General features: G+C 46.4%; 1 protein-coding gene across 5 annotated transcripts in view; it reads left to right on the plus strand.

Moving 5' to 3' along the window:
- Positions 1-16,732, plus strand: part of LOC109871558 (partitioning defective 3 homolog) — a 217,153-nt gene that overhangs the window by 93,179 nt on the left and 107,242 nt on the right. For 4 of the 5 annotated variants that reach the window (XM_031806547.1, XM_031806546.1, XM_031806544.1 and 1 more), the window contains exons 5-8: positions 626-769; positions 13,006-13,100; positions 14,148-14,231; positions 16,085-16,210. In XM_031806547.1, coding sequence (XP_031662407.1) covers positions 626-769; positions 13,006-13,100; positions 14,148-14,231; positions 16,085-16,210 — 449 coding nt within the window. The remainder of the gene's footprint in view (positions 1-625; positions 770-13,005; positions 13,101-14,147; positions 14,232-16,084; positions 16,211-16,732) is intronic. The other variant, XM_031806548.1, reaches the window with a different exon arrangement.

A 16,732-nucleotide genomic window follows, 5' to 3' on the forward strand; every position in this document is an offset into this window, starting at 1 on the left:
CCTTTTTTTCTGGCCAGCAAATGTGGTTTGAAGGAAGTTAGTGCGGCCCTCAATTTCGGAATCCCAACATGGCACTCAAGGCCAATAAATTGCCCACTCCTGATCTACAGTGTATGACATTAGCTACTTGTGTCCTCTCAAATGCTCTCCCCTAAGTGTACTGTATGTAGACGAACTTAGCAAGGGCCCCCCACGCTAACTATGTTTATAGCCTTTATCTTTAAAGGGAAACTTTGGGATTATGTAAATGAAACCCTTTATCTACCTCCCCAGAGTCAGTTTGAAGGAAGTTGTGTGCAGTTTGAAGGAAGTCACTTACTAGCTCTAGCGCAATTGCTAGCTAGCATTAACACAGTGACTGGAAGTCTATGGTATCTGCTACCTCCCTTCATACTGGACATACAAATAAAGTGATATGCATGAGTTCATCTTACACTGGGGAAGTACATAAAGGGCCTCTCACACTGGGGAAGTACATAAAGGGCCTCATTGCCAAAATCCTGAAGTATCCCTTTAAGGGATGGTTTCCCAGACCCAGATTAAGCCTAGCCTGTAGTAGGACTAGGCATAATCTGTGTCTGGGAAACCAGCCCTAAGATTCTTCTTTGTTCCTTTTTCTATCTAGGGTAAGGTTGTGGACACGTACCGTAGTCTCCCCCGTGACTCAGGGACCTGGGCAAACCAGAGAGAGTTCCAGAGAGAGACGGCCCGCTCCTCCCTGAGCGCCAACCACCCCATGGTAGACCGCTGGCTGGAGAGACAGGAGCAGGTAGCACCACACACTGTACTGTACATGCAAACCTGGTCACATTAACATTACGTATATTTGAGTCATTTAGAAGACTGTATTATCCAGAGTGTGGGGGCCCTTGCTAAGTACGTCCCGCGCTCTCTGCGCCCTCGCTCTCTGCGCCATCTGCGTCCTCGCTCTCTTCGCTCTCTCCGCCTTCGCCCACTGCGCCTTCGCCCTCTCTTCGCCCTCTGCGCCCCTTGCCCTCTGCGCCCCTTGCCCTCTGCGCCCTTTGCCCTCTGCGCCCTCGCTGCTTCACTCCAACTCCTCCATGTAAACCATGGCATTACTGACAGAATGAGTTCAGATGTTCATCTGTCTGTGGGCGCTGGGCCGACTGAGCTGCTCTGCTGTGGAGAAGCCACATTGACGACAACTGGTGTCCAAAATGGCACCCTATTCCATATAATGGACTTCTTTTGACCAGCTCTGGTTGAAGTAATGCACTATGTAGTGACTAGGGTGCTATTAAGGACACAAGCCGGAAGTTCATAGCCTAGGATGTTTCTCATAATAGTGATCGTCATATAACTTCTTTCTTCCGACCGTTCATTTATTTTGTCAGCGCCATGAGATATGAGCTGATTTGAAAAGGAATAGTGAAGCCATGAACGATTTAGTCACTCCATTAATCAGACTGGATTGGAGAGGCATCTCCCAACAGATGTCTGTTTTGTATAGGGCTTTTGCCATCACCGTGAAGGGTCAGTGGTTGTATCACAAATAATACCCTATGCCCTATTTCGTGCACTTCTTTTGACCAGAGCCTTATGGGCCCTGTCTAAAGTAGTGCACTATATAGGGAATAGACTGCCATTTGGGAAGAATCAAGTGGCTCTGCTTTCTCACTGCTGTAAGTGTTTGTTCAGATTTTTTTCAGAGGGGAAGGATGGAGGGATGTTGAAAGTTGGGGGAAATGTCTTGTTTGTCCAGTGATGGAACTCTGAAAGTCATTGAGGTTCTGAGAATGCTCTGAAAACTCAAACTGAGTTTGTGATGTGAATCCTGAAATGTTATCGCCTTCATCCGCTCTGGCAACAGGTACTGTTGCTGTGGCAACATGAGAGCGCAGAGATCTGTGTGTGTGTTCATAAAACTGTCATGTGTTTTAATGAGCCACAGCTGGCAGTGCAGGAGCAGGGTGTAATGACCACTTCTCTTGCCAATCTGAAGAAGGACTACATGGGCGACAGTGTGTAAAAACACTTTGTAGGGTCTGTTTTTGTATGCTTGAATACACTTCTAGGTAATGACCGACCACTTCTCACAGCAGACAGAGTATCTCACAGCCAATCTGATGGGGGATCCCTTGGATGACAGTGTGGAGAAAACACTATGGTTGTGTCCTAAATGGCACCCTATTCTCTCTATAGTGCACTACTTCTGACCAGGACCCAAAGGGGATTCAATACACTTTTTGGTATGCTTGAATACACTTACTATCTATAAAGTATGGGTGCATATACATTCTTGCGTGTGCGTGTCTGGCTCAACATAGATAGCAGAGAGTGAGACTTTCAATTCAATTAAAAAAATTACATTGAACACCATCATGCAATGTGAACTGTCTCTTTGGCCGGAGTATTGCAGTAACAGCCAGTCCCCACACACACACACACACACACACACACCTGCAGATGAAAGAGGAGATGCCTGTACAATACCCAATGCCCACCCATATCTTGTTCGCTGCTGTAATTGGAATTCTTTAGAAATGAATATTTATTAGAAATAGGCTTTGGCTTCAATTCTCACTTGTATCAGTATTGCCTGAGGTTAGCGTGGATGTGCTTGGTTGCCCCTGGCTGTATACGCTTCATGCAGCTCCTGAATGAATGTTACACATGCAATCCATGTCAGGTGAAAAAAGATACCACCACCGTTCCATGGATTTACCTAATCATCATTCTGTCCGGTTTGTCCTTGTCCATTAGGCCATGGTGTGTATCCATGTCCTTTGTCATGGTTGGACTTGGTTTAGTGATCGGTGCATTAGTTAACCACCCTGGAGATGAGAAGCCTGTTTCACACAGCCGTACAAACAGTAGGTTAATCATCACTGCTGGCTAACTACATGCAGTATTAACTGCTAGCTAGGGTCCCTCCAGCACTCCCTGATGTCCTGCACACTACAACAAAGATGGGGGAAGTCCCTCAGGTGGCACTGGTGCAGAACGGAAGCCTACAGTCACCTGGTTTGGTATGATAAATCATGTGAAGCTAGGCCGTGGAGCCATAAATCATGGCTAATGGAGCTGCTTCAGGAGGATGTGCTGCTGGCTTCCTGGTAGCTAGCGGTGGAGGTGTTTTGTATGAGGCTTAATAAGACAGTTGAGGGTGATTGGTCGACTTCTTGTCTTGGCCACTGGGGACCACAGCTCCATAAGCCCATACAGATACTAGAGAGGTACTAGAGCTCTTCTCCGTACGCCCATAGAGGCCGGGGCTCTTCTCCGTACGCCCATAGAGGCCGGGGCTCTTCTCCGTACGCCCATAGAGGCCGGGGCTCTTCTCCGTACGCCCATAGAGGCCGGGGCTCTTCTCCGTACGCCCATAGAGGCCGGGGCTCTTCTCCGTACCAGTAGGTGCTGCTGTGGCCTCAGGATTGTGGAGAAGTACTTAATCGGGGAGTGGTATTATTTGTTCTAGGTTACTCTCCGTTCGCTTGCTCCTCTTCCCCTCTCCTACCTCACCTCATCTCTCTCTGGTCTCCATGGCTGCACCGACCGTACTAGAATCTCGCCGTCGTTCTGTCTCATCTTTATCTTTCTCCTCTCCCTGTGAGCTTTGTTCTCTTTTGTTTTAATGTGACACCCCCGCTGAGCGAGATGGGAGTTCCAAGGCTGGTCTCTCCCTGAGGGTCCACTTCTAGCAGAGAAAGACACCTGGGAATTTCTCCCTCACAGAGGCATTGTGCATATTGTCGCGGCATTCAACCCCACAACACGCTAACACGCAACCCCCTAGCAATCAATACACGGTTAATGATTTCCAGAAACCATTCTTCAGATTTGTGATGGTCAATACCTGAATGAGAGGAGAACAGGACACTGTTAAATGTGAACAGGGGAACGCGAGCAGGAGAACAGGACACTGTTAAATGTGAACAGGGGAACGCGAGCAGGAGAACAGGACACTGTTAAATGTGAACAGGGGAACGCGAGCAGGAGAACAGGACACTGTTAAATGTGAACAGGGGAACGCGAGCAGGAGAACAGGACACTGTTAAATGTGAACAGGGGAACGCGAGCAGGAGAACAGGACACTGTTAAATGTGAACAGGGGAACGCGAGCAGGAGAACAGGACACTGTTAAATGTGAACAGGGGAACGCGAGCAGGAGAACAGGACACTGTTAAATGTAAACAGGGGAACGCGAGCAGGAGAACAGGACACTGTTAAATGTAAACAGGGGAACGCGAGCAGGAGAACAGGACACTGTTAAATGTAAACAGGGGAACGCGAGCAGGAGAACAGGACACTGTTAAATGTGAACAGGGGAACGCGAGCAGGAGAACAGGACACTGTTAAATGTGAACAGGGGAACGAGAGCAGGAGAACAGGGCACTTAAATGTGAACAGGGGAACGAGAGCAGGAGATGTCCTTTATCCTTGTGTTTTATCGTTGGTTTAAACATGAGTAGTACTATCAAAAGTAGCGCCAGAATGCCATCTATATCATTAGAACTAATACCCACTTTGACACGATGCAGTGCCCTGGCATGATACCACTTAGTATGGGCCCCTGACTGTGTAACACAAATATAAAAACAGTGCTTGCCGTTCTGTCCTTCTGATTTCCATTCTTACAAGAGCATTACCAGTTGTCAGACTGTGTCTCCCCACAGACTGGACGAGCCCAGTGATATCTGTATCCATCCCAAATTCAATCTGCAAATGCTGGTGTGCATCCCAAATGGCACCCTATTCCCTTTAGAGTGCACTACTTTTGACCAGGACTCATAGGGCTATGGAGGGGGGGGGGGGCTGCTGTCGTACCTTCCCCACAGTGTATTGAAGGCCGAGGTGTAGTCAATCAACAGCATCCCTCTTGTCCTGGTTGAGGGCAGTGTGCAGTGAGTGTGTCAGGGAGGATGGAGGTAATGTGGTCTTTGACTAGCCTCTTGAAGTACTTCATGATGAGCGAAGTGAGTGCTACAGGTCGGTAGTTGTACAGTTACTTCCCCATTCTTGGGCACGGGGATGATGGTAATCATCTTGAAGCAGGTGGAGACAACGGCCTGTGCTAGAGAGATTGAAAATCACCCAAATCACAATACCTAACTGGTCTGCACATGTTCCAAGGGCGCGGCTAGGGATGCCGTCTGGGCCGGCAGGCTTGCGAGGGTTAAGATGCTTGAATGACTTCCATACGTTCTCCGTGGAGACCGTAAGGACGTAGCCCTCATTGTCTTCAGGGGCTCTCCTCGGCAGATCAGTCGTTGTTGTTCGAAGTGTGAGAAAAAGGTGCTTCGCTCGTCTAGTAGGGTGGCATTGATGTCCACGGCGTGACTAGCTTTCTTTTTGTAGTCGTTAGAAGATGATTAGAAGCCTTGCCACATATGCTGAATTGTCTTGGAGTAGGAGTGCTGATCAAGGATCTAAGCCCCCCTGTCTATGTATTTGCTACAATCTAAAAGGCACGTCTGATCCTAAATCCTAGCACTCTGAGTCTTTATGGACTGCTTGACGCTATAGCAGAACAGAACCAACTCTCTTGCAAAGTGGGGAGCCACAAAGGTGAAATTCCTTCACTTTTAAAGAAAGCAGTTGGTACCATTATAAGCATACTATCATAACCTAGGATAAATGTGACTCCACCAGCCTTTTCTCTAATGAGGAAAAAAGCTGTAGTTTCTCTATCTTCTGCTAGCTCCAAGACTGCCATGCGTCTTCCCTGCTAGCTCCAAGACTGCTATCTCACAGGACTAGTTGTGTGGGTAATAGGCCTCTTGTGAAATTTGTTTGCTTTTTCTTTCTTGCGATCTCCACCCCAGCTTTCAGTTGTCACCATTTATGTAGGTCTCTTATTAACCTGACATTTTTTGTTTTATGGAACATTTTGTTTAACAAGTCAGTTAAGAACAAAGTCTTATTTACAATGACGGCCTAACCCGGACGACGCTGGGCCAATTGTGCACCTCCTTACGGGACTCCCCAATCACGGCCGGTTGTGGTACAGCCTGGATTGAACCAGGGTCTGTAGTGATGCCTCTAGCACTGAGATGCAGTGCCTTAGACCGCTGCGTCACTCTGGAGCTTGTTACTGCCTGTAACACAATGTTACTCTGATATACCACTGCAATCGACCTTTAGCAAGTGCTTTATGTTAACCAACTAACACTGAAGTGACCTTCGCTCCTTTACGGCTAATCTGTAGATTAATTTCTTAAACATGCAGGGGCAATTTCTGTTGCAGAAATCAACTAGATTCAGCCACGGGACATTTTTTTCTTGAGCGGACTGTCAGGGGGCTGGAACATAATTACAAATAATTTGTAGACTGCAAATTGACCACAAGAAGCCCAAACAGATATGTTTGACCTAAACATAGTTTCAAACCTTGTTTACATTTCTGTATGATCATGCGTGTGTCTAATATCTGTGGGAATACTTGGCAACAGATTTATTCAATTTAAGTGACTTGGAGCTGATTTCCTGGTGTTTTTATGGAATTGTGTGTCCAACAATGAATATTTGAAAAAAGCAGAACTTGGGCCAAATAAAGGCCCACGGGCCCGCCAGTTGGGGAACCCTGTTCTATTGTTACCTCAGTGTAGCGTGTATTCTGCTTATGTATATTTATTCCTCCTCCCCATTGTGTGAAACTATGCATTCATTGTTCTGTTTCATCCTCACCTTGGCTGGCACACACAAGCCTGTTAATTCCTGTTCAGTGTTGTCAGTGTTCGATGTGCTCAGTGGAGTGAGAAATGGCTCCCTCCATGCAAACAGTCTCACACCAGCTTCATTACCACAGTAGAGAGAATGTATGTGTCCCAAATGGCACCCTAATCCCTTTATTGTTCACTTCTTTTGCGTAGAACCCTACAGGCCTGGTCAAAATTTGTGCACGGAATACAGAATAGTGTGCCATTTGGGACGGAGGCACAGCGGACTCGGAGACCGTAAACACTTCTGGAATTCACACATTAACAGGTGGAAACAATGCAATACTACATTTAGTCAGGTCGAAATCAATACAGCTCCAAATGTAAACACATGATTATGCTATTTATTTGTACTGCGCATATATAACTACATAGAGCCATGATTACATGGAACTCTATTCCACATCAAGTAACTCATGCCAGCGGTAAAATTAAAACCAGATAAAGTATATTTTATGGAACAGTGGGGGTTGTCAAGCAACACAAACAGGTGATAACATATGCACTATACACACACGTACACACGTATTTTGTGTTGTAGAATAGGGGCCTGATGGCACACACTTAATGTGAATGTATTGTGTTGTAGAATAGGGGCCTGATGGCACACACTTAATGTGAATGTATTGTGTTGTAGAATAGGGGCCTGATGGCACACACTTAATGTGAATGTATTGTGTTGTAGAATAGGGGCCTGATGGCACACACTTAATGTGAATGTATTGTATAACAGCCGTAACAAATACAAATGTGTTTGTGTGATCCCACTCAACTTTCAGAGATGATCAGGAAGCTCATATGAAGGATCCCACCTTCTCAGACTCTATTAGTACTGTGTGTGTGCATGTGTATTACAGCTCCTGCAGTGCCTCATGTCTCATATGTTTCCAATTACGCTGTGTCCTGTACCCCCCAAACACAACATAAACCGCTGCTATGTGTTGGACCAATTACGCTGTGTCCTGTACCCCCCCAAACACAACATAAACCGCTGCTATGTGTTGGACCAATTACGCTGTGTCCTGTACCCCCCCAAACACAACATAAACCGCTGCTATGTGTTGGACCAGCACCTATGTCAATTCAGGAGGAATTTGTGTGATTGTTGTAAAAAATAAGCAATGCAGGTATCAGGGAAGGAGTATACTATAGCAGGGCTGTCCTGTGGTAGTCAGTCTGTCAGAGGAAACTGTTAAGATGGGTTTATGTATAAATGAGCTCTCTACAAGGAACACTTGCATGTCGTCTTCGTCTCGTTGCAGTGTTTTCTACTTTCTACGTCCATTAAAACAGCATTTAAAATGTAATTGTATTTGTCACATGCTCTGAATACCGTGAAATGCTTACTTTTACAAGCCCTTAACCAACAAAGCCATTTGAAGAAAATAGAGTTAAGAAAATATTGACTAAATAAGCTAAAGTAAAAAATATAACATTTTTAATAAGTATCACAATACAATAATGAGGCTATATACAGGGGGTATTGCTATGCAGATTCACATCCGGTGTGTCCTGTTGGTATTTAGTCCGTAACCACCTCTCCCCTTGCTCCGTCGGTGATCGTATGGATATCTCCTCTCCCCTTGCTCCGTCGGTGATCGTATGGATATCTCCTCTCCCCTTGCTCCGTCGGTGATCGTATGGATATCTCCTCTCCCCTTGCTCCGTCGGTGATCGTATGGATATCTCCTCTCCCCTTGCTCCGTCGGTGATCATATGGATACCTCCTCTCCCCTTGCTCCGTCGGTGATCGTATGGATATCTCCTCTCCCCTTGCTCCGTCGGTGATCGTATGGATATCTCCTCTCCCCTTGCTCCGTCGGTGATCGTATGGATATCTCCTCTCCCCTTGCTCCGTCGGTGATCGTATGGATACCTCCTCTCCCCTTGCTCCGTCGGTGATCGTATGGATATCTCCTCTCCCCTTGCTCCGTCGGTGATCGTATGGATATCTCCTCTCCCCTTGCTCCGTCGGTGATCGTATGGATATCTCCTCTCCCCTTGCTCTGTCGGTGATCGTATGGATACCTCCTCTCCCCTTGCTCCGTCGGTGATCGTATGGATATCTCCTCTCCCCTTGCTCCGTCGGTGATCGTATGGATATCTCCTCTCCCCTTGCTCCGTCGGTGATCGTATGGATATCTCCTCTCCCCTTGCTCTGTCGGTGATCGTATGGATATCTCCTCTCCCCTTGCTCCGTCGGTGATCGTATGGATATCTCCTCTCCCCTTGCTCCGTCGGTGATCGTATGGATATCTCCTCTCCCCTTGCTCCGTCGGTGATCGTATGGATATCTCCTCTCCCCTTGCTCCGTCGGTGATCGTATGGATATCTCCTCTCCCCTTGCTCCGTCGGTGATCGTATGGATATCTCCTCTCCCCTTGCTCCGTCGGTGATCGTATGGATATCTCCTCTCCCCTTGCTCCGTCGGTGATCGTATGGATACCTCCTCTCCCCTTGCTCCGTCGGTGATCGTATGGATATCTCCTCTCCCATTGCTCCGTCGGTGATCGTATGGATATCTCCTCTCCGCTTGCTCTGTCGGTGATCGTATGGATATCTCCTCTCCCCTTGCTCTGTCGGTGATCGTATGGATACCTCCTCTCCCCTTGCTCCGTCGGTGATCGTATGGATATCTCCTCTCCCCTTGCTCCGTCGGTGATCGTATGGATATCTCCTCTCCCCTTGCTCCGTCGGTGATCGTATGGATATCTCCTCTCCCCTTGCTCTGTCGGTGATCGTATGGATACCTCCTCTCCCCTTGCTCCGTCGGTGATCGTATGGATATCTCCTCTCCCCTTGCTCCGTCGGTGATCGTATGGATATCTCCTCTCCCCTTGCTCCGTCAGTGATCGTATGGATATCTGAAATTGATGCTCATGAATTAAGTGGATTTACCGACAGAGCTCATTGTAATTAGATAAAAGTAGATACATCTAATGTTGCGCCTCCGTATTGTTATTGCTCTGCTGCTGTTGCTCTGAAAAAGGCTTAGCTGGATGTTTTATCTTTTGGCTTTTTCTCCACTCTCATTGCCTGTTTTATATACAGACAGTACACCAGGCAGTCCTTAGCTTTACACTACCTCAGACTGGGTGAGGGGTGCATTGTCGTGTCAGCCTCAGCAGTTTCAACCATCCACCAGGAAAGTGTTTACGTGCCTTGCATACTGGTAAGAGCCACTTAACAAAACCGCAACGATGAGGCCTATTTCAGATAATCGCAATGACTTGAGTTGACACTGACAGTCCTACTACACTTAGACTGCGTATCTTAAATCTATCCCCTCTCAATTCTTAGACCGTTTATGAGAATAATTGAATGATGTGATGGGTGTAGTTGAATGATGTGGTGGGTGTAGTTGAATGACATCAGGTGCAGTTGAATGTTGTGGTAGGTGCGGTTGAATGTTGTGGTAGGTGCGGTTGAATGTCGTGGTAGGTGCGGTTGAATGTCGTGGTAGGTGCGGTTGAATGTCGTGGTAGGTGCGGTTGAATGTCGTGGTAGGTGCGGTTGAATGTCGTGGTAGGTGCGGTTGAATGTCGTGGTAGGTGCGGTTGAATGTCGTGGTAGGTGCGGTTGAATGTCGTGGTAGGTGCGGTTGAATGTCGTGGTAGGTGCGGTTGAATGTCGTGGCAGGTGCGGTTGTATGTCGTGGCAGGTGCGGTTGTATGTCTTGGCAGGTGTAGTTGAATGTCGTGGCAGGTGTCGTGGCAGGTGTTAGTTGAATGTCGTGGCAGGTGTTAGTTGAATGTCGTGGCAGGTGTTAGTTGAATGTCGTGGCAGGTGTTAGTTGAATGCCGTGGCAGGTGTAGTTGAATGCCGTGGCAGGTGCAGTGGAATGTCGTGGCAGTGGAATGTCGTGGCAGTGGAATGGCTTGGTTGGTGTAGTTGAATGTCGTGTTTGGTGTAGTTTAAACTACACCAATCAAGCCATTCAACTACACCAACCACGACATTCAATTACCATGACATTAAATTACACCTACCATGGCATTCATGTCATGGTAGTTGAATGTCGTTGCAGGTATATTTGAATGTCGTGGCAGGTGTAGTTGAATGTCGTGGCAGGTGTAGTTGAATGACGTTTTAGGTGGAGTTGAATGTCGTGGTAGTTGAATGACGTGGTATAGGGCTCCTATATGATCCTGGGGGCACCTGGAACTCTGTGTATACATATCACATTCCCCAGAAATTGACCCAAATCTATCCTTGAGGGGTTTCCTGAGAGGGGTCACCCAGCCACTGACCCAGAACCTGTTTGTCCGGTGTGTCTCTGTCAAGACTCCGATTGTGGATGAGGAGCATTGTGCTCGCCCAGTGTTTCCTCCTGTTATGAAAACATGGCAGCGAGGCAGGATGGACATATGTGACTCTGGACAGGACAGAAGATGTAGTGGGGTTAAGTGTAAAGGATATTCAGAGTAGTCACCTGGGCTAAGAGCATATGTCCAAGTTCCACGTTTACTCCATGTATTAGTCTGTCTTGTAGGTAATGTATGGGTGTTGTGTTTCTTTCTTGTGTTTGTGTCCGTAAACAATCAGCTGTCCATTTCCAGCGGGAGCACACTTCATTAAAGTGCACTTTGGCCATCTGCTACACGGTCCACTTCATTCACACGGGGATGGATTTTACTATTAAAATGTAATGAGCCCACAGGCCCGAGTGCCATTGTGGACAAGACACTCGCACTAAGATGAGGAAACAAACAATGACTCAGCTGAAAAATAAAATATGTCCTGTCCTGTGGCTTTCTCAAATGGCACCCTATTCCCTATATAGTGCACTACTTTTAACTAGAGCACTAGGAGCTGTCTAAAGCAGTGCACTATAACGGGAATAGGGTGCCATTTGGGCCACGACCTGCCCTACCTACCCGCCTGTAGCCTGTCTTCCCAGTAGCCATTAACTCCAAGCCCAGCCCTGAATTATAGATGTGATGATCTAACCACTTGGTTAGAATGGGAGGATATGTACAACCTGATGTCACAGGAGGGGCTGGTGCCATAGTGCAGTTAAGTGACGTTTGAACAGTTATTTGGTTGATGTTGTATTAATCAAATGTGAGATCTTCAAAGCACATCTTGTACTGTAGCTGTCTGTGTTGTAGGGGCATTTTTGAATGTGTTTTAGTGCAAACAAAACCATTTGATTCACTCAAGTCAACATGAGCTAGTATAGGCAGTTTGTGTTTGTCATGAGGCCCTATACCCCCGAGCCAGTCGTTTACTGATGGAAAACTGCCACTGTCCCCTCAACATTTTCTGTCACCTCAGTGTCCCTGCGCCTTACCTGGGGGGAGAGACACTGTTGCATCCCAAATGGCACCCTAATTCCCTTTAGAGTGCACTTTCTTTTGACCAGGGTCCAGCCGGCGCTGGTCTAAAGTAGTGCACTATAAAAGGAATAAGGGGCCATTTGGGACTCAGACTGTGATGTTAGAGAGCCAAGTTGAACCCCACTGTGCAAATCAGGAAATGGAATTGTAACTCGATGAATAAAACAAAAGTCCATCGAAGGAGCTACTATTGAAATGTGGCCGTGTGACTTTCCTCCTGTATCTGTGGTGATGAATGTGATTCACATGCTCTTCAAGGAGCATAGTGTTGTCTTTGGGAATAGAATGTGAAGATTGTATTTTTCTTGACCTTTTCATAAATATCTCCCTTTCTATGTCTACACCATGCAAGAATTGTCATGTACGTGTAACCCACAGTGTCCCAAACCGTTTTCCTCTTGTTTAGAAACCCATTCACAACCTGTTAAGCATAGGACATGATTCCTATGAGACATGCACTGTAGCCACTGTCATCCTGTTGTGAAGGAGACGAACAGGACTAGATTACCGGTGTACTGCAGCCCTCCACTGTATGTCCCCCCCCGCAGCAGCAAACAGTGCACTGTCATGGCAACCGTACAGGGAACTGTGGCGATGTGTTCATTTTCATACTGATGAGGCGAGCTGTTGCTGCCTTCTCCAGTATCACCATGAAATTTTAATGACCCTGTCTAGTCCATCTTTTTTTCTCTCTCTTACTCCTTGTTCTCTCACTCTCTCGCTCTCACAATAGGAATCAGTCCTGAACATTTTTCAGGTTTTAATAGTGGCATAGGCTGTAATGGGTGCTCATATGTAGGTTACCCGTCTTATGTCATGTTGTCTGCGTACCATTTTTTTGTGACTCATTTCAGCCGGTGTGGAATGGACCATCTTTCAATGTCTGTGCCAATGAGATTCGGGAGGCTTGGTTTGATAAGATGCTCATGTTGCAGGCATAGATCCTTGTAGACATGTAATTCTATGGTTGTTGTCTTGTTTTGCAGGAGGAGGGGGGGCACGGGGAGGAGGAGAACGGCAGGATCGAGCCGGTTGGCCGAGCTGACTCCTGTATGGCCCACACCCCTGTGAGGTCACTGGAGTAAGTCGTCTCTGAAAGGGTCGTCCAATTACAGATCGAGGACTACGTCCCAAGTGGCACCCTTTTCCCTTTATAGTGCACTACTTTTGACCAGAGCCTTGTGGATCCTGGTCAGAAGTAGTAGTGCACTATATAGGGAATAAGGTGTCGTTTGGGATTCATCCAGAGCTTCTGTCTCAACGTAACCACCTCTCTGATCACCTGACATTGATCCCTAACAAGTACAGGAATAACATTAATCTGTAGCAGTGGAATGAGTACCAGTTAACTACCTACCTCTAAGCTGAACCTAACACTTCTGATCTTATATTGTATTCTCCATGTAATCATTTATTGTCAAGAGTCTTAGATTTAGGCCAATACATATTGAATTCCACAAGTTTGGAGATAATCTTTTTAAACCCCTGGCTAATGTTCTTTTAAGGAACTTGAGCATAAACCAAATGTCGTCATAACCATAAAAGGTATCATGTACTGATCCATTGTCATGGTGATAGTAATAACACTCATTTTCTAACTGCCATCTCTTTCATGCCATCAGTCTAATCTTCAGGTACAGTATGTTATTGATATTATTTCGCCCCAAAAGGAAGGCGTCCTCGCCTCCTAATAGAATACAACTATATTTTTATGCAAATAACCTTTGTCCTAAAGGTAATAGAAACACAACTACTAAGCACCAATCTATGGAAACTCGAGGGGTTAGAGGTCAAAGAATACAAGTACAACACTATTTTTTTAAAGGAATTTGATAGTTTACTTGTCTCAGATTTCCCTATAAAAATCCTATGTGATAGACTGTCTGAAGGTCAAGACATAAGATATGATATGTATATGTAGTGTGTATGGAAACCTCCCTTGACGCTCCTTAGAACTGGGTTCTGAATGATGCGTTTCTGTCACCTGGGATGTTGGGAGAAACCAAAACCTGGCGTAATGCTCATCCCTAGTTGTTTATTCATTTCTTCCTGCTCTATTTGTTGTTGTTTTTCTCCCCTTCCTGATTTCCATGTGGTTTCACCCCTCCTCATCCTCATTGTCTCACAGTGACATTGTAAAGCTGGTAGAAGTGTCCAATGACGGCGGGCCCTTGGGGATCCATGTAGTGCCTTTCAGTGCCCAGGACCGCAGGTAAAGCCCTCCCACTACAGCCACCACTGGATAGACGGATAGATAGGGGCGGCAGGGTAGCCTAGTGGTTAGAGCGTTGGACTAGTAACCGGAAGGTTGCAAGTTCAAATCCCCGAGCTGACAAGGTACAAATCTGTCGTTCTGCCCCTGAACAGGCAGTTAACCCACTGTTCCTAGGCCGTCATTGAAAATAAGAATTTGTTCTTAACTGACATGCCTAGTAAAATAAAGGTTAAAAAAAAAAAGGCAGCAGGATACTTACGCTACGCAGGCATAACACTGCCACGATTAAGGAGGGGGGAGTAGAGAGAGGGAAGGAGGGGGGGAGAGAGAGAGAGAGAGAGAGCGAGCTTATTCTGCTATGTTACCTGCATCCTCATGTGACCCAGTAAAACAAACACTCACACACACACACACTCCCCTTACACATGGAACAACGCAACATGCATGTCATGCTCACATCATGAAGTGATTAGCTAGTTTACAGTGATCAATCAGGATTGTTCAGTGCTTGCAGGTGACTGTCATGTTCCTCCGTCACTCCTGTCTGAAGTATTTACATGATGTAAAGGTTGTACTCAGCAGTCCTATACACATTTACAGTCTCTGTTAGAAGATGTAATGGAATCATTTATTTAATGGTCCAGCTCTTTCACATATGTCCACTAGCACAGAGCTAGGTTTACAATTCCTAGCCTGGTCCCAGATCTGATTGTGCTGTCATGTCAACTCCTTGTCATGCCAAACATGACGAGGTGTGGCAAGGATTGGCATGATGGCAAACACGGGTACCCAGGCTAGCTTATTCGCTACTGATTCAGAGGAACTTCCAACTAGAAGTTCTGGAAAACATATTTTGTTATAATGAATCTGTGTTTAAACATACCTGTGAACAATAAGTATTATTTTAATAGTTCTAGCACTTTATGGTAATTTGTATGATTTTGGATGACCTACTCTGTATTCAGTATTTCAGTGAAGTCAGCATTGTGTAGCAGTCAGGAAGCCCGAGGCATCTTGCTACTGTATGGAGGGTTACTGCTTTCTCTGACAGCTGTCACAGCTGAAGACTATTTGTTTTGCATAAGGCAGCTCAGTCAGGAGCGAAACTTTGCATTCAGGTAGAGAGAACGGGCACACCTAGCTACAGTAATTAGACCTATGCTGTTTTAGAAGACCGGCACTTTCATCCAGACACCAAAATTACTACTGACAAACATAACGCCGCCAACTTAATAATAATTTATTTGAATTTATGTAACGCTTTTCTACCAACTGAGGTACTCAAAGCACTTTACATAGTAGGGAGAATTTCACCTCATCCACACCCAATGTGAGGCACCCACCTCAGTGATTCATGGCCACCATTTCTGTGCCAGAACGCTCACCACACATCAGCTATCAGGTGGAGAGATGAGGAGTGACATGCCGATTTAGGAACGAGGGGGATGACTAGGTGGCCAGAATGGAATGTGACCAGGTTGGGAATCTAGCCAAGACAAAGTGGCTCATATCTCACTTCCACTTTACACTTTGCCATGAATTAAAACCATACACCAATCAGTGTTAGCCTGTGAACAAGGTAAGGATGCAGATGACATGGAGGACATGTTGCTTATCTCTTCGTTATGAGCCTATGCATGTATCCAACATGGCACTAGTGCACTACATAGGGAATAGAGTGCCATTTGAAACACACCTTATTCATGTAGAGCCTAGGTGTTTGCTGGAGCTTCAGTAGTCCTCCCCTTTCCAGGCCTGCTCTGTCTACCCCAACAGCCATATTGAACCCTAAGGCCTCTTCCACAGCTGCCAGCCGTATTACACCAACGTCTGCTTCTGAATGTTTCCAGGACTCTCGGCTTGTTGGTCAAGCGCCTGGAGAGGGGAGGCAAGGCGGAGCAACATAGTCTGTTCCGGGAGAATGACTGCATCGTACGCATTAATAATGGAGACCTGCGAAACATCCGCTTTGAACAGTAAGACGCCTGTACCTACCGACCGGGACCACCGGTCCTGAGCCCCCCTCCACTCCCTGCCAGCCCTCCTCTGCTCCTCTCCCTTACTCTCCACTGCCATGTCTTCTAACCAAAGCATGGCCTCTGCTGCATTCTGTTGCTAAGCTAACCCCATTCCTGTTTGATGATTCCTAAGTCGTTCCTACTGTAGGATCTTGGTAATATGGAGGCTTCCTGCCATTCCTCTCAGCCTCTGTCCTCTCCATACTTGCAATCCTTTCTATACCTCTATGTATTTAGCAGCTCCATCTGTTGCTACTGGATGCTAACATCTTCCTATTAGACTCCTAGATCAAACCTACCTCTGCTCAACTTGCTTGGCTTCTGACTTTCAGGGCATCCCCGGCTTTGATCTGTCTCTCTCCCTCAGCTCCTCAGTCTGAGCAGATCTTAACAGCCTAGCTAACTGCTGCTGCCTCCCATTGTTCTCTGCTGCAGATACTGTTCCATAGAAATAGAATGATGGCTTCCTCCTTCATTCCT

The sequence above is a fragment of the Oncorhynchus kisutch genome, linkage group LG27 (assembly GCF_002021735.2).
Source record: "Oncorhynchus kisutch isolate 150728-3 linkage group LG27, Okis_V2, whole genome shotgun sequence".
NCBI classification, from domain to species: Eukaryota; Metazoa; Chordata; class Actinopteri; order Salmoniformes; family Salmonidae; genus Oncorhynchus; species Oncorhynchus kisutch.